Raw genomic sequence first — 25,153 nt, 5'->3', positions numbered from 1 at the left:
GGACATAGGCAGTGAGTCACTTGCAAGCAGGACAATGACCCTAAATATAAATGCAGAGCTACAATGGAATGGTTTTAAGCAAAATGAATTGATTTGTAAGTATGGTCTAGTCAAATTACCAACCTAAATCCAATTATGAGAATGCTGCAAGATCTGAAACTTGTTCCTAAATGCTGTTCATCTAATCTGATATAGACAAAAGACTACGTGATTTGTAGTTTTATATATATGTATATATATATGTATATATATATATATATATATATATATATATATATATATATATATATATAGTATATTAATTTTGAAAATTCTATGTCACGTTGTGCTTGTCTTTCATGTAAAATATATTTATGTTTTGTGGTTGCAATGTGCCAAAATGTGGACAATATTTGGTACATGGTGGGGATTGGCTCCAGCACCCCTGCGACCTTTCTGAGAGTAAGCGGTTGGAAAATGAATGAATGCGGTATGGACAATCAAGACAGAATAAGTAATACTACATTTTGGTGTGCATTACATTAGGAAGTGAGTTTTGACTACTTCCTACACTATACTATCATTAAAAACTTAGATCGTCTGTGGGTTTTCTCTGGGTACTCTGTTTTCCTCCCACATCATCTCCTGTTTGCATGAATTCATTAAATACGTTTTATGTGCTATTTTGTGATTATAGCAACCCACGGTCATCTGTATGGCTCATATTCTGACAGGAATATGCAGCCAGTCACTACTACGCAATGTGTATTGTGTGTAGGTAATCCCAAAACCACCACTCAGCTGTGAGTGCCAGCTCCTGTGTCACTCGATAAATCTACAACAAATGTTAGGGCAGCTGACGGTGGAGGCCCCATTCAGCCTGTGATGAAGGCTATGAGCACCTGGCTCAGTCACAAGTTATTTTGGGAGGATACTTTGATGGAGGCGTCACTGCTGATGCTGAGAGGGCCCTATTTAAAACAGCCTGGAAAATACAATGCAACTGTGGGACTGAAGCACGCAGTCGTGAATCAAGGTAAGTTCCAATTTACTTTATATGACAACCCCAGCCATCACTTGTTGCTTTACTTGATTTAACTATTAATTTTAAATGATGAGATTTTGGCTGCTGTACTTCTAAAGTTTCTATTCTTGGAAGTTTATGCCATAGCTGCCAGATATTGGACATGCTGTGATAAGAGTGGGCATAGGTACTTGTTGGGGAAAGGTCTTTTAGGGGCATTCATATATTTTCTTGGATAACAAGTCTATCCAAACTGATAATAGGCCCAAACAAGTAAATATAACTAAATGAGTCACTGGTGGGTTTTTTTTATATCTACCATGGACAAAAACCTTGCATTTAATCAGTTAATAGGCAGCCTTGTTCGTTTTTTTTACTTACTTGCTTACTGAATTAACAAACAAGAAAAACAATAATGACTCAAGAAAAAAAGAATATTGTATTTCGCTTAAAACTATTAGGTAGCACATTATTTTGCTTCTATATGTCAGTCTATGGGTCGACTCGGTGGATTGAGTGATTAGCACGTCAGCCTCACAGCTCGGGGTCCTTGGTTTAAATCCAAGACGGTAAACCTGTGTGGAGTTTGCATGTTCTTCCTGGGCCTGCGTGGGTTTTCTCTGGGTACTCCGGTTTCCTCCCACATTCCTAAAAACATGCATGGGAGGCTGATTGGTCACTCTAAATTGTTCCTAGGTATGGGTGTCAGTGTGAATGGTTGTCTGCCTGCTTGTGCCCTGCGATTGTTGATGTTCAGCAGGTGTCAACTGGGATAGGCTCCAGGACCCCCCGCGAACCTAGTGAGGATAAAGCGCTTCAGAAAATGAATAAATGTCAGTTATATGCTTATGTCGGTGTCATGATTATCATAATTATAACATGGAACCACTAATGAATGTTTAAAACAGATGTCAAAAAGTGTTCCATTTGAAACAATGTCAACTTTGCTTCAAAAGTGACATAACATAGTTTATAGCTCCTGTATACGTCCTATACTTACAATTCACACAATTATTCTAAAACAGTCAAATGACATGTTCACGTGTGTATTTTGTTCAAGATGCCAAACTGGGGAGGTGGCGCTAAGTGTGCAGCCTGTGAGAAGACTGCCTATCATGCGGAGGAGATCCAGTGTAATGGGAGAAGCTTCCATAAAACCTGTTTCATCTGCAGTAAGAAAACTTTCTCGTTTGTCCTGACCTCATTATAATAAACTCAAAGATATACCGTGTAGGTCTAAATTGATTATTAGGACGGCATACCTGTCAACCTCTGCCGATAACTGCCCTTATAAATGATTATGATTCCCCTTACAACCCCCCAAAAAAACTTACAAACACCGTACGAGTCGTACGGTGTTTGTAAGGTTTTTTTGGGGTTTGTAAGGGGAATCATAATCATTTATAAACACCGTACGAGTCGTACGGTGTTTGTAAGGTTTTTTGGGGGTTTGTAAGGGGAATCATAATCATTTATAAGGGCAGTTATCGGCAGAGGTTGACAGGTATGGGACGGTCACAATCAACGTTCTATTTGATTAATCTACTCCTCCTCCATCCTATTTGGAAATGTGTATTAATAAGAGGCACACCAACCAATTGCCAGATTATAGAGAAAAACTGTGAAAGAAAATCTGTCAGGGTATTTTACTAATGCCATGTGTGGGGGTCACAATACCAGCTGGAGCTGTGTACCCCTCCTATTTTTCACTGCATTTGTTTGTACAAACAAGATATGGTTACGACCACAAATGATGTGATGACCAGCTTGTTCCGCTGAGACATCTAAAAGGCCTCTGAGATAAGCTCATCGCTCCCTTCTCAGTTTGTCTTTTCTCAAAGCTTCACCTCGCACTTGCATCTCTGGCTATGAATAGAAACACAGCACAACAAAGTATGCGTAACGACTCTGGTGACTGATAAAACCTGATCGGTGTTGGTTTTGTTTAACCAGCACTCCAGGCCAAGTCACAATGCCTTAATAGTCGAGCACGATCCATTCGTATTTCGACTTTCTGTCGATGACGGGATTGTAAATATTGAAGGTACCGTATTTTCACGACAATAAGGCGCACATAAAAGTCTTAAATTTTCTCCAAAATAGACAGGGCGCCTTATAATCCAGTGCGCTTTATATATGGACCAATAATAAAATTGTTATCACGATAAAATAAAATAAATCAGTCGATAGGGTACATTATCGTCTATAGCTCTCACAACTACGGCAAGCAGCCCCCGACTACTATTTTCCCCGTAGAAAAAGTACTGTGCAGTGACTGCTGGGATATGTAGTTCTTTTGTCAATATACCCAATGGATTGTGGCCTGTATACATCGACATCAACACAGCTTGACGAAGCATGGAAAGCAGCGTTGGAAAAGTTACGCTAGCTACTAGCTAGCTACTATTTGCGAATGGATTGTGGCCGACTGGACGAACGTATAAAACTCAGCGTTTTCGATGACTCATTTGGACAATTGTTCAATTCGGACACAGAAAATGAGGACTTTGATGGATTTGTGGGTGATGATGACGTGAGTACATTGTTAAAAGGCTAAATAAAGTACAACCGAACTCAGTTTTGCTTCCGTTGCCTTTTTAAGCTGGTGTATGTTTTGCCATGCCTGGCTGCGTCTATAAAAACAGTGCGTCCTTTGTGTGTGTAAAATACAGAAATAGCACTCGTTATTGACACTGCGGCTAAAAATACGATGCGCCGTATAGTCGTGAAAATACGGTAGTTGTCTGCATACTCTGCCCGTCGTCACAATCTGTCTGCTTCTTCTCACAGTGAGCTGCAGAAAAGCACTGGACAGTACCACGGTAGCCGCGCACGAGTCTGAGATCTACTGCAAATCTTGCTATGGGAAAAAATATGGGCCCAAAGGTTACGGGTACGGGCAGGGGGCTGGAGCGCTGAGTTCTGATCCCGTTGGAAAGTGTGTCAACCTACAGCCTGATGAGTATGATTTCTCTTCTTCATGTGTAAACCATTTCTACACGAATCTAAATGAGAGTTGTCTATATATACATGGTGTCATTCCAGAATTAGAGGATGTTTCTGGATTTCAAAATTATTGAGTAAGAAAACATTCACTTCTCTGATTTTATGGTTCATATATATTCACCATTTTTTTACGGGTACTCCGGTTTCCATCCACATCCCAAAAACATGCATGGTAATGCTGGTTGACAACTCCATATTGTCCTTATTGTCCCCCGCTGGGATAGGCTCCAGCACCCCACATTTTTTTTAGTATAATAACAGTAGTATCTTTACTAATCTCTACTAATGTTAGCTTTTTGATTACAATAAATTCACCATATGATGGAAAGTAAAGGGAAATTATTTGATTAATCCCATGCAGGAGAAATTTTATAGTACTAGCAGTAGTAATGCAAGATAATAAATAACTGATGTATATAATTACACTAAGCTGTTGTGTTTTATAGCAGTGATTTACTGCTTTCTTCCACCCCCACAAAGTTGTAGGATGAATAATTAAGATTTGAAATACTACAATTATTTAAATGAATGTTCCCACAGTCACAAGAGACAGAAATGAAAGAAATAATACCCAAAAAGAAATGTGAATTTCCTTTTAACAGCAGGTTAACCACAATTACATTGACTCAGAAACAGCAAGTGTATATTTTAGCTGTAGATTCTTTACATTTTAAAGGGTTGGACATCAAATGTTTCTGGAATTACTCATGCCTATTGCAGTCTAATGACATGTGGCCATCTTTGTTAGATCTAAACCAAGGCAATCTTCAACCAACTCTACTTCTAACAAGTTTTCCCAGAAGTTCGGAAGTTCCGATCACTGCTCTCGCTGTTCCAAAGCTGTATATGCAGCAGAAAAGGTGATGGGAGGCGGGAAGGTAAGGAGAGCGATAACCACTCAACATCCAATGTTAGTGGTTGCCATTTCCTATGTTTGCCAACAAATGAATATTCACAGATTTTAATGACATTTCCATCACTAGCTATGGTTTTAACGTAAGAAAAATGAGTACTACAGGGAATGACCATGTAATAATGTATACAAATACATATTTGCAGCCTTGGCATAAAACGTGTTTCCGCTGTGCCATGTGTGGTAAAAGTCTGGAGTCGACTACAGTGACCGACAAGGATGGAGAGATCTACTGTAAAGGTATGGTGTTCCATTGTCTCAAACAAATTAACTGAAAAAAATATTAACGCTACTGTCTTATTTTTCCCAAGTTTGCTATGCCAAGAACTTTGGGCCAAAAGGATTTGGACTTGGGAATGCCGCCATGTTGGAGTAACGACAGTGAAAGCTGCGTGAAAGTTGAGAAGAATTAACTAGATTTAAACTATTATTGTTTCACATGAAGAGCTACAATTACGTTATTTACTTTGATTTTGTCTATTTTTGTGGTAAACCTTTCTACCAAAATGTTTCTTTGGCAATTTATTAGAGCATTTGTCACCAAATATCACATGGGAGAGCTGGAGCTTTTTACCGTCTCACTTTGGGCAAAATGTTTTGTTAAAAAGTGCAGTTTGTGGAGGATTTCAACAATTTATACGTTAATAAAACAGTTCACTGAGAAGACAACTATTAAACTACGGCCTGAATAAAGATCAACAGTAGTTGCAACAATGGTAGTGACTTTTTTTTCTTTTCGTTTTCTATTTTATCAGGTGTTTGTGATTGATTAAAAACAAGTTAAAAAAGAAACATTGAGTACAATCGATCTGAGTACACATTGACAACACAGCTAAGAAAACACGTAGTTTTATTGATTATCATAGGGGTCCTTCATTATGAAACATGCTATTGTTACAAATCAGATTTGGCACATATATAAAGATTGTTACCCTCAGAGTACATTATGTAAAAAAAGCTTAATGTGTGAATAAACTCAAAATTTACATGTATTAGCAAGTTATTTGTTGGACTTCCACAGGTCAGAAAGGCAGCAGGCAATACAAAAAGCAAAAATATAGACATGTAGCATTTTTGTCCATTCATTGGAGTGGTTTTACTTTAAAATGACCCTATAGATTAATTATAAAAATAAATAAATACACTGTGCTTTTTGGTCCAAAGCCACTAGTCACGCCCCCCCAACACTTGAGCATTACACCATGTCCGTGGGTCTGAACAAGCGTTGGTCGTGGCCTGGCGGAAACTGCTGCGTCCAGTCGATGACGGCCGGTTTAAAGAGGCCGCAACATCTCAGCTTGAAGAATGACACCAGGTTCCTCACAACACCCAAACTATGGAGAGGCAGCATGTATTTAAAAATGCAAAATTAACACCGTCCTGAATGGTGTTAAAAAATCGATAAACAATGACACAAGTTGCAACAACTTACTTGTATGGATTTTGGGACAAGGACAAGCATTGTCCATGTTTTCTTGCATGCATTAACAAACTCATCCTCTCGGCCGTCGTTAGTCCGAGGAAAGCGATCTGGGCCAACAAATATAAAGCACTGTGAAATGTGCCCGATCGAATTCTATTGATGAAATCTCGACGTGCCTGACCTGGTAGAGCTGCAGGAGCAGGATGAAGCTGGACCAGCAAGCGCGGTACAGGGCCAATAAGAAAATGCACAGCAACCACGGAGAACAGTCGACCACGGCAAAGGCCACTCCCAGGAGACCCTGCTCCTCAGTTCGTGGCACGCAATGTGTCGACCAGTCTGAAATCAAATTAAAAAGGTCATTGCCGTCTCTCGGCAACCTGCTTATATCACATATTCATGGCTCACGACAGACACATTTCTTCTGACGTCTAGCTAATGGCTGACAATTACACATCGTTTTTGAGCTCCATCTGATAGAGCGTCAGTGGCAAAAAAAGTTTTCTTCAAACCTCAAATCAACCAATAAGGGCCATTGCATTTTGAGCTCTCGTTTGGGAGTTATTTTTCTTTCCCAATACACTTGATTTTGTCTCTCTCTATACATTATGTAGAAATGTTTAACATTCCTTGGGTATCTCTTACTTGGTATGTTTTTCTCAGTACATAATCTATTTGAAGTGTCATCATTACACTATGACCTACCACATTAGGGAAAAATAATACACTAAAATCATAAAATTATATTAATATTGACAGCAGAGCTCGATAGTGTATTTTTTATGACACTGGCAAGATACTCCATGATTGATCACCATGGCTTGATCTTAGGATTCAGAGGGTTAATGATTAATCATGACGTATAGCACCTTTCTAAATGATTTAATAAATGCGTCCTCCCCCCAAATCAACTGTCTTGCTTGGTGGAAACCCCCCCCCAGAAATTTGACATCTTGATTGTGCATTCAAGGACTCACACACAAGACAGCCGTAGAACATCCACATGCTCATTAGTAAGAGGAAGAACACGAATAGGACAAAGTAAAGATGATTCCTGGCACCTGCAACAGAGAAAACATTTTTTTTACCCACATTGTATTCATTGGAGAAATTCCACCTAGAAGCATTGACAAAGAATAGCAGGTACATTTCTTCAAACTATTATACATTAGAAGTGTAATCAGCCCATGTAAGCAGAGGTGTGCCATACCAATGCAGGTGTTGGTCCAGACAGAGTGATGGTCCTGCTTGGCTACACAGGCGTCACATCTCTGGCAGTGGCTTGCTCGAACTGGTTTCTTTATCTGAAATATTCATAGCATGGACTAAACTTACAGGTTGCCCTGCTTAGGTGATTGAGCATCTTATCAAAAAAACCTGACCATGCAGGAAGTGCAGAATATACTGGGGTCGAGGCAGCCGGCCTCAGCCAACACCAACACATTCTGTAGAGGCAAAAAAAAAAAAAAACACAAAAGCTAACAGTGTCCATCCTAACATGTTTGTTTGAGAGTGGGATTCTCAAAAATAACAAGCGCACCAATTTCTTCTCCTCTTCAGTTGCCTTGACAAAGCCAGGGTCAGTCCTGCAGGCACGGAGGTAGTAGTAGAGTAGAGCGGTTGCGTTGAATGTGAAAAGAACCTGGACAGTTACGCTATGGCCATGTTGGCTCAACATTGAGGAAAAAAGTATCAATCAGAGACTATACTATCTTAATTACTCAAGGCTGATTGGATCATCTTGATACAGGCTAAAGCTGTCATACATATGAATGCAGTCCTTATCAAACATTTCACAATAAGGACTACCTGCTCGTCTCTCCTCGTAACACAATCAAGGCAAAGTTAGAATAGGTTTGTGCAGTAAATGTTCCTAAATAAGCCCTTTATATAAGCCACTGTTACCCCATTAACACTGTCCTTATATTTTTTAATGTACAGGCACTTAGGAATTGAGTTAAATAGTATTACGCTTAGAAGTTGTTCCTAATTATTTGAAAATAAACAATTTAAAAAAAAAATCTGTATGTGTATCTTTCATAGTTGAATAACTAAATTGTACTTGATAACTGCACTGTACACGGAAAAAAATCATTCAACATTCAAATCAGTCAATCCTTCAGAAATGGCATACCACTGGTAGTACTCATAACGCACTTTGAGAAGCACTCTATCGCAACTGCAAAGGATATCAGGTAGGAACCAGAGGCACCATGTGACCAACATCCAGAAAATGGAGGCCATGAGACTTGTCGACGGTAGGAGTGTGTGAAATACTTCACTGGGGAAATTCCTGTTGAGACACAAACAGGAGAAAATTGATATCGAAAGAGAAATTGAAAGCCGCAGTCGTGCAATCCATTTCAACAAGACACGGTCATTTGATCGTTTCTAGCTTCTAATGTAAAGAAGAAAAAAAAAAAAAAAAAGAACATGCATGAAAAGAAACGGTCTCTCTTTTGTTACCTTGTAATGAGACAATATTTGTCTCTTCATTTCTTTGGGGTTAACAAAAGTTACCATAACATTGTAAAGAAAGTTCATAGACATGAGTATGAGGGGGAAAAAAGGAACCTTGTTGCCAAACTGATTGCACAGACCACGCATACTAGGAGGATCCCTTTGAGCAACCAGGAGTCTGTATTCATATCCAATATGGCACCCAAACAGCCAAGCATGGCAGTGGTCAGCAAAAATTGTAGGGCCACCTAAGTGGAAAGGGCATAAATGACATGACAAAAATGGGTAAGATTAAATGACAGGGCAGCGGTACGTTTGAAAGACACATTTGTTCCTAAGAGTTCTCAATACCCTGTATTTGACGGCGATTTTTAAGCAGCGTGAATTTGCGCGGCTCCTGTCCTGTTGGACTTGGTTAAGCATGTAGATAAGCAGGGGGCTGTGCACCTGGTGAGCAAGGTCCAGAGGTGTGTGGCCCTGTTGGGGGTCGAAAGAAAGGGATCACGAATATGAAATATACATGAAAAACTTCAGACGAAACACTGGTTGGCTTGACAGGAATCAGCAATGAGTTGCGGTATGATAACAGGCAGAAAGACCTCTCAGGTAGTGGTGGTTGATTATTTCAGAATTACAAAGATGCGTCGGATCTGAAGACGACATCCGCTTGTGAAATTAAAGTGAAAAATGAAATGAGGACAAAAGGTCTGTTGGAAATTTGGCTCATCCCCCCAGGGGTCGCTAAAGTTGAAAAAACATGGCTTATTGTATGTGTTGGGGACTTTTTCTTTTCAATGGAATAGCAGGATACCATTCCCAGGATTTCATCATTCGTCATGAAACAATTTCTGTCACTTTCCCATCAAAGCCACTGAGCAGGAAAAGGGCTCACGTTGGCGTTTTGGAGATCCAAACTCGCTCCAGCCTTCAGCAGCACACATGCAGCGTCTACGTTCCCTGCCAGTACAGCACAGTGAAGCGGAGTGTTCCTGTTCACTTTGTCCATTGCGCTCACAGAGGCATTGTTTTTGATCAGAAAGCTGGTGGGCTCAGGCCTGCAACATAAGAACAAGATTATTTTCTATTCAATATCTCACTTGTTAAACGTTAAATTTGGAAGTAATGCCCAGGAGAATCTGTCTTAGAAAAACATACTTTTTTAGTAGAACATAGTGTAATTGCACATTCACTCAGTGAATGGCAGTGGTGGAGTCACTGTTAGATTTGTCCATTTTAACAAAGGATATAATCTTAAGCAGAAGTGTACTTTTAAATAGAAGTTTTACTATTTACAGTGGCGGCAGAGAGTTGGAGGGGTGCAAAACGTTCAATTCTTCCTACTAAGGGGCGCAGCAGTAAATAACTGAGAAGCACTGAGTTAACCTAATATATACATGTTTTGGCACATTTGTTCTGTTAAGATTATCTTAATTTTAAATTAAGGTTTAGAGACGCTTCCTAATTTTGTGGTGCAAACCAATACTTTGAATAGGTTAGAATAGTCAGTTTGTGATTTTTTTTCTTGCTCAGTTAAAGTGTTGGTGTACCCAATAATCTTCTGCGCTGCTAACATCAGCGGCGATTGGCCATTGCAGTCAGGTCCGTCAACTTCCTGGTAGGCAAATAACAAAAAAAAAAATGATTGAACAAAGTGTAACATATTTACTGTTTTATTTCTAACCTGTCCCTTGGCCATAAGATAAGCAGCTATGGCCATGTGCTGGAAGAGGATGGCGAGGTGGAGAGCACGATAACCTTCTCCGTCTGCAATGGAAGAATCTGCTCCGTACCTTATCAGCTGAATTACCATAGGAAGGTGGCCCTGTCTGATCACGCAAAACAAAACAAAAAAATATTGATGAATTGTTATGTTATTTAATGATATTTGCTCGTGACTTTTTCAAATAGCTGTGAGACTTAAGACTGAGGTCACCTTATGGCCCAATGAAGTGGTGTAGAGTTCAGATCTCCTCCAAGCTGGTCAACTATGGCACCCTTAGAAATGTAATACCTACAAAACACAAGAAATCCATAGGATTACATTCACATGATGCTAATTTTGAGCCATTAAGACAAATTCCATCTTCACAAACTCTAAATGGCCTGTGTGCCTAATGATTTTTTTTCATCTTCCATACTGCGCATCCTCTTAAGAGTTGCGAAGGGTGCTGGAGCCGATACCAGTCGAATTCGGGCGAAAGGCAGACTACACCCTAGACTGGTCGCCAGACAGTCATAGGGCACACACATTCGCATTCACAACCATACTGACATCAGAAGGAATTTAGCCTGCGCCTGGCCGAAGTCAGTGCCTAATGATTTGACATCAGCAATTTAATAATTTTAAAATGTCATGCCAACCTGACAAAGGATGGAAAAATAATTCTAAACTGCACATTTTCGTACTTCACCAACTCCAAGCGATTGTTTATAGCCGCCCAGTGCAACACCGAAACGTTCTCCTTGTCCAGCTGCCTGACATCATATCCAGCTTCCACCAGCTCTTTACAGCGGTCCAAGTTGCCAAACCTTTGGAAAGGATAATTGTCACAATTATGAATAAAGTTCAAGATGATATAAGCTACACAGAAAACAAAGTATATCATGCTTCCAATGATTAAAGTGATTGTATGAGAAAAGACTTACTGTGATGCTTTCACTATGTCCCACGTACTGCTGTCATCCAGGTGCGATCGCTTCTTTGGCTGTTGACTGAGATCCATCGTGTCATCTGCAATGTTGCCAAACTGTTCGTGAAAAGCAGGCACGAATGGGAGATCCATGCCGCTGAAGGCCGCTGCCCGTGGGCCGTGACTGTGAGAATGATCCGAATGCCCGTGGTGACAGCTGTCATGTGTATGACTCTGCAACAATCCAAACACGAAAGAAAAATATGACTATAATTTCATGTAGACAGCTTCATTGCAAAAGGCAGAAGAAAGATGTTACTTCCAAACCACATCCTCTAAGGCAGTGGTAGCGAACAAGTTAGACACAAAGAGCCAAAATTTTATACTGTGAGAGTCTAAAGCAGGGGTGGCCAAACCGGTCCTCGAGGGCCGCTGTGGGTGCAGGTTTTTGTTCCAACCGATCCAGCCCAGGCACTTTGACCAATGAGATTTCTGCAGAAAACAAGAAGCACCTGACTGCAATCCACTGATTGCACTTGTAGGACACCAGATTGGTCAAAAGGTGTCCTCTTGATGGGTTGGAATGAAAACCCGCACCCACTGCGGCCCTTTGTGGAATAGTTTGGACAACCCTGGTCTAAAGAGCCACACCTTACGTAAGAAGCAGGATAAAAAAAATACAATCTGGCAAATTATTTTTTTAAATATAATTTATTATTTCTTTTTAATGGCCCCTGATAAATTTGAGCGTGTTTTAAGAGAGAATAAAAATAAGATAAACATGAAATGAGGCAAAGGACCACGGTATATACAAAATATGATAAGAAGCAAAGAGCCACATTCATTTTGTCCGGGAGCCGCATGCGGCTCGAGAGCCTTAGAGTCACTCTAAGGCTTGACAGGAAAAATCCTACAGCCGCTAATGTATGTCTTGTGCATGTTGACGTTCTTTAACGGAGCCCAATGCGCATTATCACAAGTCCTCTAATGTTTTTTTTGTAATTTGTTACAGTATGCCGTCAGGTCAAAAATGCAAATAAGAATATGTTCTAAACACACTCACCTGGATAGAAAATATCGAAATGATTTTTTTTTTGGAAAGAAAGGTATATTTAAAAAACGAAATTGAATATGACTGTAATATAATGCTGACACGTTTTGCTAATGAAGTGGGTGACAACATCTTGTAAAATGATTCCGGAAGCCCCTCGCATTACTACGTGGGGAGTGAGGAAGATGCCTTTAAACAGATTGCACGCTTTCACGATCTCAGTCCCCACCGACTCAAACTCGTGTATCCGCGATGTTTGTAGACACCACGACGAAACACTTTTGAGCACTAAAAGGTAAATGTCAGCAAATTATTTGGCAATCTTCTTTAATATGGTACACTAGCATTAAGCTAACGATCTTAAGCTAACACTGACAGTTGATTCTCGATAGCAGGTTATTCCGCTTTCACGATACCTGTCGACAATCAAGGATGTCGATGGTGATAAAACAAAAATATGTCTAAAATAGCTGAATTAGCAACTTATATTCCGCTCTATAGTTTAAGGTAACACCAATCGGATATAAAAAGACTTACTTTGCCACCTTTGATCCAACCCATTTTGTTGTGAAAGGAATCCAGAAAAGAAAGTTCCTCCTGCTGATAATAAAAAGGCCAGAGTCAAATTTCGACTACCGTTTTGTGCCTTTCGCAATAAAATTAAAACACCGACATCTGTTTTCTACCGCTTTGAACCAACTTCAGTATATTCCTTCTGAATTTGATGTTATAACGTTGGTTTAGGTTTTTTTTCCCAATCACTTTTTTTTACAAAACATTGTATAATGCCAAAAATAAATAGGAAAAACAGTTTTATTTTGAAAGCAGAAAACGTGTATTTGTTTTCCTTCTCCTCAATATTATTTCTTTACTGAAGCAGTTTGCATTTTTACAGTATTAAAATGTCATAATGTTGCAGGATAAAATCAAATAAAAAATGATGGGTCAAACGCATTCTTACCAACTAAGGAAATAAATCAGATACAAGATGAAACCAACAATATCTTAACACGCCCCTACAATGTGGCTTTTAATATTTGACAGAAAAACGTTTTAATTATTGCATATTTAAATAAGGCATGTCTTTACAGCACTTATTTTATCGTGTATATGTGTATTGTATTTAAATGTATAGTATTACTGAATAGCAATAGCTTGAACTTCCAAATAAAAACAGCTGATGACGCCATTGTTCAATGAATGGGAACAAACGACTCCACTAACCAGGACGATATCTAATCAAAGTCTTAATTAGCAAACCAAATCCAAAATCATAACTACAGCAAATGTATGAATGAAAAAAAAAATACAAAAAAGAAATAGATTCCTTTAAAAATTAAATTGCTCAGAGCCAGTTTAGAATCCCATTTCCCTCACTGTTGATAGATGTTTGTCTTATGTTATTTGAACTATAAAATGTATTACATAATTGTATATACTCACATTTTTAGGGAAAACAACTTTTAATATTAATTCTCTTCATATTTGCATTTATTACCATTTGATGGCTAAATATCTGTTAATTACTGCATACCTGTCAACCTCAGCCAATTGCTCCCCTTATTAATGATTGCAATTCCCCTTACTAAGCGATAATAAACCGAAGAAATGCAACGTGGCACATATTTACTCACATAGGTCACACTTAAGTCTAAAATTTTCCCCAAAGTGGACGTAGTGCCAAATAAGTCAGTCCGCCTTTTGTATGTATGCACTAAATTCAAGATTCTGTAGATGTCGCTGTATGACGCTGACTGTTTAACTGTCCGGGTACATTGCTTGCTGACGCGCTGTGTGGAAGGGGAATCCGCATGCGCATATGATGCATACCATGCTTAAAGCATGACAATATTAACAGTCGATGATGACGTTTTCATCTGCTAAGAGTGACCGAGACGATCCGGATTAGAGCTGAAATGGGTAAAACAAGATCCGTTTTGCAAAAAAAAAAGCATATAAAATACGGGAAAAACGTATTGACAGATATGTTACAGGAATTGGCTGGCAACCAATTCAGGGTATCCCACTCCTACTGCCTATAGTTGACTGGGAAAGGCTTTTGTCAGGATAAGCCGAAAGGAAAATCAATGAACATCTGTTAATTAGCCCTGAGGTGTATATTTCTATACATAAAATGTTGGGCACACGTACATCTACAGACGTACACATACACGTACAGCATAAGCAGTTAAAGGCAATTGAAAGGAAGGAGGGTCATTCAGTTAAAACATGAAAGTGGCCTTGGACAATGGCAAGAAGAATTCATTGGAGACTTTGTGTTGTTCAACAGCAATGATGCCTAATGAACAGTTCCAATTAGGCACATTTGTATACCTAGAGAACAATGTATTGAATATGTTATGAAAATCAGTTACAGAACAAGTGTCCTAAACACTCTCAAAGACTTGAAACTTTAGGCAACGTGAACTTTCAGGCTAGTCGATTTAAAACAAATAACACTGCAAAGCAAAATCATAAAAATCTACGAGCATAAACCATCGTCCACGGTTAACGATTGCAATCATTGTAAACAGTAGCATTCACATAAAAATCGTTAGTCCGTTTGAGGCACAGCTGGTAAGAAAATTAAAAAGAGTGTAGTATACGTCTAACCGAACCAGACAGCTGACTGTTTGATCGTAATGAGAATTGGGGGAAGAAATCCACCTACATGCATCGTTCACTGAACACTTTACTGAAACTCTCTGGAGATAAAACCATATGAATATGAGAAGACCAGGGCCAATGGAAATAAATTATCTATGTGGGTGTGTCATTGCATTTGTTTGAGTGTGAGCCAATAGGGTTAAATGCTGCAATATGTCAGTCGTGGCTTTTTGAATCTCACCTGTTACTAAAGATAAGGGTTGCTAGGTGAAAGCTGTCTTCCGTTGGACGTTCAATGATTGGTTTAAAGTCTGCTTTGGACATTCATTCATTCATTTTCTAAACTCCTTTATCCTCACTAAGGTCATGGGGGGTGCTGGAGCAGACTTTGGGCACGAGGCGGGGGACACTGAATTGGTGTCCAGTCAATCGCAGGGCATGAGGAGACAAGCAACCATTCACGCTCACACTCATACCTAGGGGCAATTTCTAGTGTCTAATCAGCCTATCATGCATCTTTTTGGAATGTGGGACGAAACCGGAGTACCTGGAGAAAACCCACGCAGGCCCCGGGGAGAACCGTAAACTCCACACTGGAGGATTTGAACCAAGGTCCCCCACTGTGAGGCCAATGCCCAGAAACGTTTACTTGAGCCCTTTAACTAGTTACCATGGTAAGACTAATGAAGGGCTGGTGTTGGACATTATTTTGAATCAAGTAAAAATATTTTATACTGAACTAGTAAACCAGATTTAAATAGGAGCAGTTACAGAGGAACTGAGGACCTGCAAGGCTAGAGCTGATGAATGGCGCTAGATAAAGGCAGCTAAATGATGCCCGGGGTGAAGAAGCTCCGATTGTTCGGTCAGAGTTCAGGGAGGACAAGAGCTTCATCTTCGGGCTTCAGGGACAGAGGCAAATTACAAGATAGGATTATTTTGTGCCTTCACAGGATGAACAGAGAGAGAGAAGATCGGTTTGGGAGACATCAAATAGTGACCCCCCCGGCTGCTCTGGAATCCTGGCTGGTGGAGTAAAATCAGTTAAGCATGGCCAATGGAATGAAAAAGGTAAATCCGATTTCATACTTCTTCCGTTGCCTGTGCATGCTTAACAGTGTATCAATATGGGATAATATGATACAATGAAATCAGTACAGTACAGTACAGCAGAACCTTGAAATTGTATGTAATGTGTAAGGTCCATAGTCATAAAAAAATGCCAAAAACGTGCCGTCAAACCAAATCAAATTATTTTAGAGTATGAAATTTTATTGAAGAGTATAGTATACTAAAGCAACCTCAACTCTCGTGAGTTTGCCAGCCAAAACTAATTCCAGCAATTCCTGAACAGCTTCCTTGGGTGACAGTAATAATATGCAACCTTACTTTACTGTTGTTTGTCAGGAATATTCAAAGATTTTGTAGTTTTACTTCCTTTTTTGGCACTTTTATGACAGCATGTCAAAATGTTTTTCAAAAATTACTACCTGTCGTGCCTAAGGCTCTAAGTGGGCAACTGTTTTGTGGCAACTCCATTGCAGAGCAAATCAGCCACATACACTACACATTATCTATATAACATGGATAATAATATATATAGAATATCACAAATACATTCTAAACTTTATATACATTCTCTATGTCAATTATTATGATTGTATATTTGTTAGGCGCTTTATTTTAAAACCAAACTCAATGGAACAAATGCTTTTATTGTTTGCCATGCTAAGTATTGCTAGTATTCATACCGATGTGACCTCAATATCTGTTCACATTCCATTTTACAACATTAACCACTCAATACTTTAAAAAAATGTATCTGGTATTTTTCTCAAGAAATTTTGCAAATGATGGTTGTGAATTGCAATCTATGAAGTAACTTGGCCATTTGCACACGGTACGCGTGGACATTCAACATTGTGCTCAAGGACACTTTATCATTACTGTGGTAATTGATTGAATCAAGATTCCTCCATTTTCGAGGAAGCAACACTGAAAGAATAGCTTTCGAGTGAACAAACTCATTTCATTAATCTGATCGGAGCAGTTTCGACCTTTGAGGCAAGTCTGTTTTGCCAATATCAGTGATATGTTCTCTCTTTTTGTGGCTATTTGGTTTGAAAAGTTGGCACTTACATCCATAACTCTTGGAAAAAGCGTTCACACAGGACTGGAACTGATCCTTCCTTCTGCCAAAGCCTTGGCCAAGCCTCCTGGTCCTGGTCGAAATGTGCTCCCCTTTGGCCTCAGGGAATTTAGCCACGCAATTACTCAGTAAACCATAGCGATCTAGGCCACGACTCATTCTTGTCCTGTCACATGAGCACATGAAAAAACCTCTCTTGACTTCTCCATCATCGACCTCAGCTAAGTATTGCAAGCATGTGAAATTCGGCAAGCAGATCCGCCTCACGCTAATGAAAAATTGATTAGTTCCGCACTTGTGATTTCTCCAGTGACTAGGAAAGATGGTAAAATGGTAACTTCAATTCCAATTCCTGTGAGAATATCAAGTTGGAGCATTTGAGTCCAAACACTCAAATTTTTGTATTTTTCTTTCAAAAATCAAATTAGTCGAATTCACTTGATTCATATCACGTCTGAATATGTGCCAAATCTATACTATTCCTGTTTTCGTTAATGTGGCGGAAGCATCCTTATATCAACCTTAGTGTGTGTCTTTTCACCCTGAATTGGTGGCCAGCCAATCGCAGTGCACAAGGAGACAAACAACCATTCACGCTCACACTCATACGTAGGGACAATTTAGAGTTTCCAATCAGCCTACCATGCATGTCTTTGGAATGTGGGAGGAAACCGGAGTACCCGGAGAAAACCCACGCAGACCCGGGGAGAACATGCAAACTTCACACAGGTGGACCGACCTGGATTTGAACCCAGGTCCCCCACTGTGAGGCCGACGCACTAACCGCTCATCCGCCGGGCTGCCCGTGTGTCTTTGTGTGTTTGACTTAATTTGCGTGAGAGTGTCCTTGCGTGTGGCCGTGAAAGTGGGCTACAGAAGTTAGGCACTTGGCTCTTGTTCTTCTAGTGAACGGCTTCTCTGTGTAGCAGCGCTTGGGTGGTGCAGAGCTCAGAAGAACAGAGGTGGGGGGTTGCTAGGGGAGGGTTCAGGGCAAATTGGCGAGGGATGGACATCCCAACAACAAAGGGCAGTGGGGGTGATAATCCCACCTAATGCCCCCTGTCTGCACTATGTCTGCAATGGCAGATTGAGTGCGCTCATGCAAAAGGTTACTTGGGTGATCAAGTGCTCTCGTCGGGGGGCGGGGGGGGCGTCACGGGCCACGTCTCTTTGGTAGCCTCAGCGGGATGTCGTCCGCGCAGATCAGTCCAGCCGCTGATGTTCTGCAGCAGCTGATTCAGCAGGGCCAGGCCCATGTGTGTTGTCGGCGCTCATGCATTATGCAAAAAGTCCAGCGTTGTCTTGTCAGAGACTGCCAGGACCCCGCGCAAGAATCTGTCAGGGATGGAACCACGTAGTATGAGATGGTATCTACTTTTCGGAATTGATAATCATTTATACGTGCATTTACACAACAACTACCTAATTACAAAAAAAAGTTGACTCTTTTACCAGACCAACACAATAGGATACTTGCACAGAATGGATAACCAAATTCAAGAAGAAATGCCATGAAAGTTTGATTATGTTACGTTTCATACCAGCACACACTTGGGCATTAAACCAAAAAAACAAACAAACAATAAAACCCTTTGACTTGACAGAAAAATGGAAAAAAATGTTTACTTTCATTATTTATATTTATTTTCATTTTGTAATTGTATTTTTTTTAACTGTTTTTTTATTTATTTATAATTTTAGTCCTACTCTAGTCAACTTTGTTGGAATTAATTGACGTAACAACATTTCCAAACCCTCGTTTTGCAGAACAAAAAGAGAAAAGACATTTAATAAAAAGAGCAAAAGACAGTGTCAACCATATTAACTCTGTTAATACATACTAGAAACCCTAATATATCAAGAAAGGCATTAGATTAATGAATGATTATCTTCAGGTATTCTTCATTTACTATAATTTAGTCCCTGACTCACAAATGGAGAAATTCGTTTTCAGCTACACTCCAATAGGTTAGTAACTGATTAAACTTTTGATAACATGTTTCATGGTGGCAACGACAAAATACAAGAGTCCTTCAAATGACTAATTATGTGATTTGGCTACAAGCTCACCAGTGTTCTATTTATGTGTGCAAGCATACTCAAGAGCCCCATTTCAGAAAGCAACAATTAATTATGGTTAGAAAAGAAGTTGAAGGTGAAGTTGTCTGCAATCATTAGAAATAAAAGATGCTTTAACCCTCTCAAAATACTTGATTCACGATGTTGCGAGATAATGAAAACGACTGCTTTGGTTGAGGAAAATAAATTAAATGCTTTGTGACACATTGCACATTAATGAGGTTAGTTTTTGGATAACTCCACAGGGCCCTTACGACACCTTGAGTCAAGCTAGCGTACCACTACACTATCACGGATATATTTAAGACACATTTTTACCCGTGATGCTCCACTAATCTCCAAGCCCTATTGAAATAACTCCGGTATATTTTAAGTCGGCGGCCTGGTGGACGAGTGGATTCCGTGTCGGCCTCACTGTTCAGGGATCGAGGGTTTTATCCCAGGTTCAGACTTTCCTGTGTAGAGTTTGCATGTATTCTCTGGGCTTGCATGGGTTTTCTCTGGGTACTCCAGTTCCCTCCCACATTCCAAAAATGTGCATGATAGGCTGGTTGAACACTCTTAACGTGCCGCTAAGTATGAGTGTGAGTGTGTCTGGTTTTCCATCTTCTTGTGTCCTGCGATTGGCTAGCCACGGATTCAAGGTGTTCACTGCCTGGTGCCCATAGTTAGCTGGCATAGGCTCCAGCACCACCCGTGATCTTTGTGAGGATAAGCGCTTTGGAAAATGAACGAATGAATATAGTTCAAGTTGCCTATGACATAAAGCAATTAGGTTAAGGACCAGAGTAATGTTGGGCAGCAGTAGCTCGTTCATATGATTGTTTAGCCCCGCTTTGAAAATCAATCGAATCCATATTCAGCGTTTACCCAACCCACACAATGTAAGAAGATAATAAATATGTATACATCTTTATTAAATGTGAAAAAAATTCCAAGTAAAATTAAATCTAACCCTGTATTAGAGTGCGATGGGGTGTTTCCAGGTCATTGGTTTAAAAGCAAGTCTATGTTGACTTGCTCGTCTCTGGTCATTCAGCAGATCGAAGATGCTAGAGGTGAATGTGTTTGTGGCTGTCGCACCCCTGACAAAGGAAGCCATACATAACACAGCGTAATAGAGGAGGACAAGCCAATCAATAGCCAGAGAAGCAGTTTGACCCACACTTAAAAATGACAAATATCCTGTCTTGCATCACCAGGAATGTCCCTCTGCTTTGCACTGCAGTAAAAAGTGGCCTGGAGGGACGAGTGCTAGAAAAAAATAAATAAATACAAACAAAAATAGACACAATGTCAGTCAGCTGAATGAAGCATGTGGGCATGTATGGAAAGACCTGAGTAATGTCTGAACTGGGACTTCACCAAAAGGAGATTTATCCCTATTCTTCCAGGCTGATAACATGTATCATATTCATCCATATCTCGGACTCACCTTTTCTTTAGGTTTTGCTGCTTTAACTTCTCGCTGTCTATTTTTGCAAGTCCTTGTAAATCATAACTTAGATCCATCCCCATTGGATGTTATGTGAGTGGTCTACATTCCCTCTTTCTTTCTTCCCACCTATGCAAGCACACCTGTCGTCATGAGCTTGTGCTGTTTGTCTTCAAGTGGCATGTACTGTAGATTACTTTTGCCCCTGTCATATTGCATATTGTGTGTGTGTGTGTTGTCCTATAGAACAACTAACTCGTGGCACAAAGTAAAGAAAATATCGCAGGATGTTTTTTGTGTGTTCAAGTTTCTGTGTTTACATGGCGGCCTGGCAGATTAAGTGGTTTAGCACGTCGGCCTCACAGCTCTGGGGTCATCGGTTCAAATCCAGGTCGGCCCACCTGTGTGGTATTTGCATTTTCTCTCTGGGCCTTCGTGGGTTTTCTCCGGGTAACTCTGGTTTCCCCCCACATTCCAAAAATATGCATGGTAGATTGGACACTCTTAATTCCCCCTAGGTTTGAGTGTGAGCGTGAATGGTTGTCCATCTAACTCCTGCCCTGCGATCAACTGGCCACCGATTCAGGGCGTCCCCCGCCTCTGGCCTGAAGTCAGCTGGGATAGGCTCCAGCACCCCCCGCCACCCTAGTGAGGTTAAAGCGGTTCAGAAAATGAATGATTGAATGAATGTGTTTACAACCGACTAGAACTTACTGTGCAGTGTGCAGTGAAAACATATGAACTCACTAATTGGCAATTTCAAGCTACTGCCACACTTTATAGGTAGTTTTTTTTTTTTTTTTTGGGGGGGGGGGGGGTATAATACAGTTGGTTTGAAATTCAAAAAGATTTGCTCACACACACATTTTCAGAAATAGGCCACTAACAAAAGTTTACTTGGGTGTTTAATTTCACACTTCATGGGTTGGCAGGCCCTCCAGAGAGCCTTGGATTTGCATACAAACAAATAAAAAGAACACTTTCCATTATATCTCCCCTTTTAAGTTTCTTCTCACGCAATTTGAAGTGTCTTTTCCTTCTTCAAAAAACAACAAAATGTATTTAGTAGTCATCAATGTGGCGTGCGACCTTAAGTGTTTACTGTTTCTAATGGTGTTGCACGTTACAACATTGAGAGTATTTGAATTCTGGCATTTTTATTTTTTAAAAGGGTTGTTTTAGTACAGCGAGGACCACAGATGGCCACAATCTTTACATTGATTAGACAAACAAGACAGAACCAGAGCCATTGATTGCAAAATCCACTATTAATGACTAGGCTGGTCCAAGCACTCTGTGTTTTCACTGCAGAGTCACAAAAGAACAAACATACACAAGCTATGACTGGGAGTCCCAATATTAGTATATTCTTTAAAAATGATACTGCATAAGGCTTGCATAGTTATAAAAGGATGGGCAGAATTACAGCATCCTGATTTCAAACTGCGGGTGGTGTGTGCAAATGGATGAAGTGGTGTAAATGCGTAAACCATGCCCACGTACTGCTATGCGATTTTTGTCCTGGGGGATGGCGAGAGGGCGAAGTGTGGCGGGGGAGGAGGTGCGAAAATAGTGGGCCGGAGGGCAGCTCATTCATCAAGTCATTACGGGAGGTGGCTCTTGTGGTATTTCTGACTGTCCATCAGTAGAGGAGGATGGGAAAACATTCCCAAAGGAGGACACAAGCTCCCCCTCCATCTTTCTTCATCTGTCTCCCATATTCGTCTACTCTTTTTCCTCCCCCCATCAAATGCCCCTGCCCTGTTTCTCCTCTGACAGCTTACCTTCTGACTGCCATTAGCCCCTCCCTCATCTCATCCATCGCACAGGCCCCTGCATTATCTAGCCCCTTTACTATATCTTCCACCCCTCCATTTTCCACTCTCCCCTTTGTGTAACCACCCTCCTCCCTGCACTTTCCCAGTACTTCCCTGCATCCCGTCTATTTTACATTTCTCCCGGGAGGCAGCTTCTGACTCTCAGATGTCCCTCGCATGCCAAAAATTACTATTGACATTTCAATTCAGTGGACTTTTTTTCTTCCTCTGCTCTCTGCTGATGCCTTATAGCAGGAGGACATTTACATGTCAATGGGCCAGACAAAAGTGAGGCAGCACGTGCCCATCTCCATGTCCTTAAGGCAGTGGCTGTAACTCCATATTTATGGCTTCACCGGTGATGAGAAACATTTTGGGTCTGCTTTATAGATGTGTAAATGTATTTTTTAAATTGGCTTTAAACAGCACCTGTTCGTGAAGATCCTATTTGTGGATCGATGCGCTACAATGTCAGTAAACAATAAAAACAAATTACACAATCCAACTTTAGAGGAAAGTTTTATAGAAGAAAATTGCAAACTGCTTCTCAGTCATCATTTAATCATTCTTCTTATGAATAAATTGTTTTTTTAGCTTGTCATTCTTGGGTAGGAACATAAAATCGTGTGTTTGTTCGGAGTTTCACTTTATTGATAAATCTATACAAATAAAGGCATGCAAAGAAAACCTGGGAAAACCATCTTGGGCGTGTGCACGTCCATAGAGTATTGCTGCTTTAATTCTTTGTTCTTGCTGTGCCTTCACGTTGGCGATTGAGTTTCCTGCAGCCAAATTTGCACATAACATTCCAAAGTAGAGTGCTGACAGGTGAAAAACAAATGAAGGCTCATGTCCTTGTTGTTGCACTTGGTTCTGGTGCTTCCTGGGAAAGATCAGCGTTGACAGTTGGGGAGAACAGAAGGTTTCATTCATGGAAAAAGAATCACATCAAAAAGTTTCAAACAGATTTTCAGATACCAACAAAAAGACTAGTGCAACTTTTCATTAAACCTGAACTTGAGGGGAAAAATATCTAAAAAAAACAACTGATGAATACAACTAATTTGAAAAGGGGAACACTAAAAAAACATCAGTAATTCTTTACCTTTTGTTTTGCACAAACCAATTTTCAATTTTTTTAAAAAATTGTGTTCTATTCTAATTCTACCTCTCTCATCAGCCTAAGTTTCACGGTACATTTAAACCAACCATTATATATAAAGAAAATAGGCTTTTAATTCATTAATGCATCCATCCATCCGTCCATTTGTCCTTAACCTCCCTCTCTGCCTCCATATACCCTAGACCAGGGGTAGGTAACCTATGGCTCGGGAGCCAAATGTGGCTCTTTTGATAGGCGCATATGGCTCAGGAGCCATATGTGGCTCTTTTGATAGGCACATATGGCTCAGGAGCCATATGTGGCTCTTTTGATAGGCGCATATGGCTCTCCACTAAACTGTGAGGTAAAATGTGGGAACCGCTGTTGAGAGAGCTCAGTCCTGAATACATCAATAGGAGTGTTGCGTTGATCATTGTGGCGCCGACACTACCTTTAGTGCAGCTTTAAACATTTGTTTTTCCATTACATTCTTCTGCATGCATACTTCCATTGATTATCATTGATTAGCTACAGCGTGACAACGTTGTCAAAAGATCTCAGAGAACGTTTGTACTTTAAAAATGGGGATATTACTACTAATAGCACAGACTTTAGTGTATTTTTACTTTTATATTTTGAGTATGGCTCTGAAGGAGCAACATTTACAAATATGAATTTTTTATGGCACTCTCCGTCAAAAAAGTTCCCCACCCCTGCCCTAGACTGGTCGACACTCAGCCTTAGGGCACACATAGAAACACACTACCATACCAAAAAGGTGTGCATGACTATGATGTGCATTTTAACCATAGATATCCTGTATTCATTCATTCATTTTCTGTCCCGCTTATCCTCACAAGGTTTGCCTGTGTATATATATTTTTCTTTTAATCTTCACTTTAACATCAAAACACTGCAATGTAATTACTTCGCAATCAGTTTGGTGCCTGAGCGTCACATTTAGGCTAGACAAAGTTCCAAAATGTCTTTGAAGCTGTGCCACGTAGTATATTGCCACTGGGGATTCTATTGACGAAGCTTTTCTTCTTGCAGACTCCTCTGGCTCCACTCGTGATGAGAAAATGATACATGAACAAGTAAAACAAACAAACGAACAAACTAGAAATAATGTTGGCCCAACAGGGAATAGTACAGTCATCAGTTAGCAACAGTCTTTGCACCCGTACTTGGGTGGCCGTGGTTCAGTTGGTAACTTGTTTTTTTTAGCTTGTCATTCTTTGGTTAGGAACATAAAATCGTGTGTGGCACCAAAGAGTAAATGTTCGATTCCAGGGTGCGACTGTCCACTGTCAAAGTGCCCTTGGGCAAAGGCACTGAACCCTAATTTGGCTCCAGTGGGTTGGTAGCACCTTTCATTAGATTAGATTAGAACTTTATTTCATCCCGTATTCGGGAAATTTCTTGGTTGCAGTAGCAAGACTGACACAAGACATTGAAGCCCTAGGTAAAAAAAATAA

The 25,153-nt window shown here is 40.2% G+C and overlaps 2 protein-coding genes and 1 long non-coding RNA gene across 4 annotated transcripts in view; 2 read left to right on the top strand and 1 right to left on the bottom strand.

Annotated features, from left to right (window-relative positions):
• Nucleotides 1-913: 913 nt before the first annotated feature.
• csrp3 (cysteine and glycine-rich protein 3 (cardiac LIM protein)) lies at nt 914-5,600 on the top strand. Its single transcript, XM_077589068.1, has 6 exons — nt 914-1,015; nt 2,064-2,175; nt 3,794-3,965; nt 4,758-4,887; nt 5,069-5,162; nt 5,234-5,600. Exons 2-6 carry the CDS (start codon nt 2,064-2,066, stop codon nt 5,296-5,298), a joined length of 573 nt encoding a protein of 190 aa, XP_077445194.1. The 5' UTR covers nt 914-1,015; the 3' UTR covers nt 5,299-5,600.
• A 155-nt stretch (nt 5,601-5,755) lies between these two features.
• Nucleotides 5,756-13,129, bottom strand: zdhhc13 (zDHHC palmitoyltransferase 13). Its single transcript, XM_077622488.1, has 17 exons — nt 13,024-13,129; nt 11,452-11,669; nt 11,212-11,334; nt 10,739-10,816; nt 10,487-10,631; nt 10,353-10,417; nt 9,698-9,860; nt 9,157-9,282; nt 8,920-9,053; nt 8,515-8,638; nt 7,886-7,987; nt 7,728-7,790; nt 7,556-7,649; nt 7,323-7,406; nt 6,527-6,684; nt 6,355-6,452; nt 5,756-6,256 (listed from the first exon to the last, which is right to left on the bottom strand). Exons 1-17 carry the CDS (start codon nt 13,045-13,047, stop codon nt 6,118-6,120), a joined length of 1,938 nt encoding a protein of 645 aa, XP_077478614.1. The 5' UTR covers nt 13,048-13,129; the 3' UTR covers nt 5,756-6,117.
• Nucleotides 12,646-25,153, top strand: part of LOC144090737 (uncharacterized) — a 61,801-nt gene continuing 49,293 nt past the window's right edge. For both annotated transcript variants that reach the window (XR_013305494.1, XR_013305492.1), the window contains exons 1-2: nt 12,646-12,781; nt 16,047-16,164. This is a non-coding gene — a long non-coding RNA (uncharacterized LOC144090737). The remainder of the gene's footprint in view (nt 12,782-16,046; nt 16,165-25,153) is intronic.

This window comes from Stigmatopora argus, chromosome 2 (genome assembly GCF_051989625.1).
Source record: "Stigmatopora argus isolate UIUO_Sarg chromosome 2, RoL_Sarg_1.0, whole genome shotgun sequence".
In the NCBI taxonomy this organism is placed as follows: Eukaryota; Metazoa; Chordata; class Actinopteri; order Syngnathiformes; family Syngnathidae; genus Stigmatopora; species Stigmatopora argus.
Note: the sequence above shows the minus strand (reverse complement) of the source record. Positions and strands in the feature narration are given on the sequence as shown.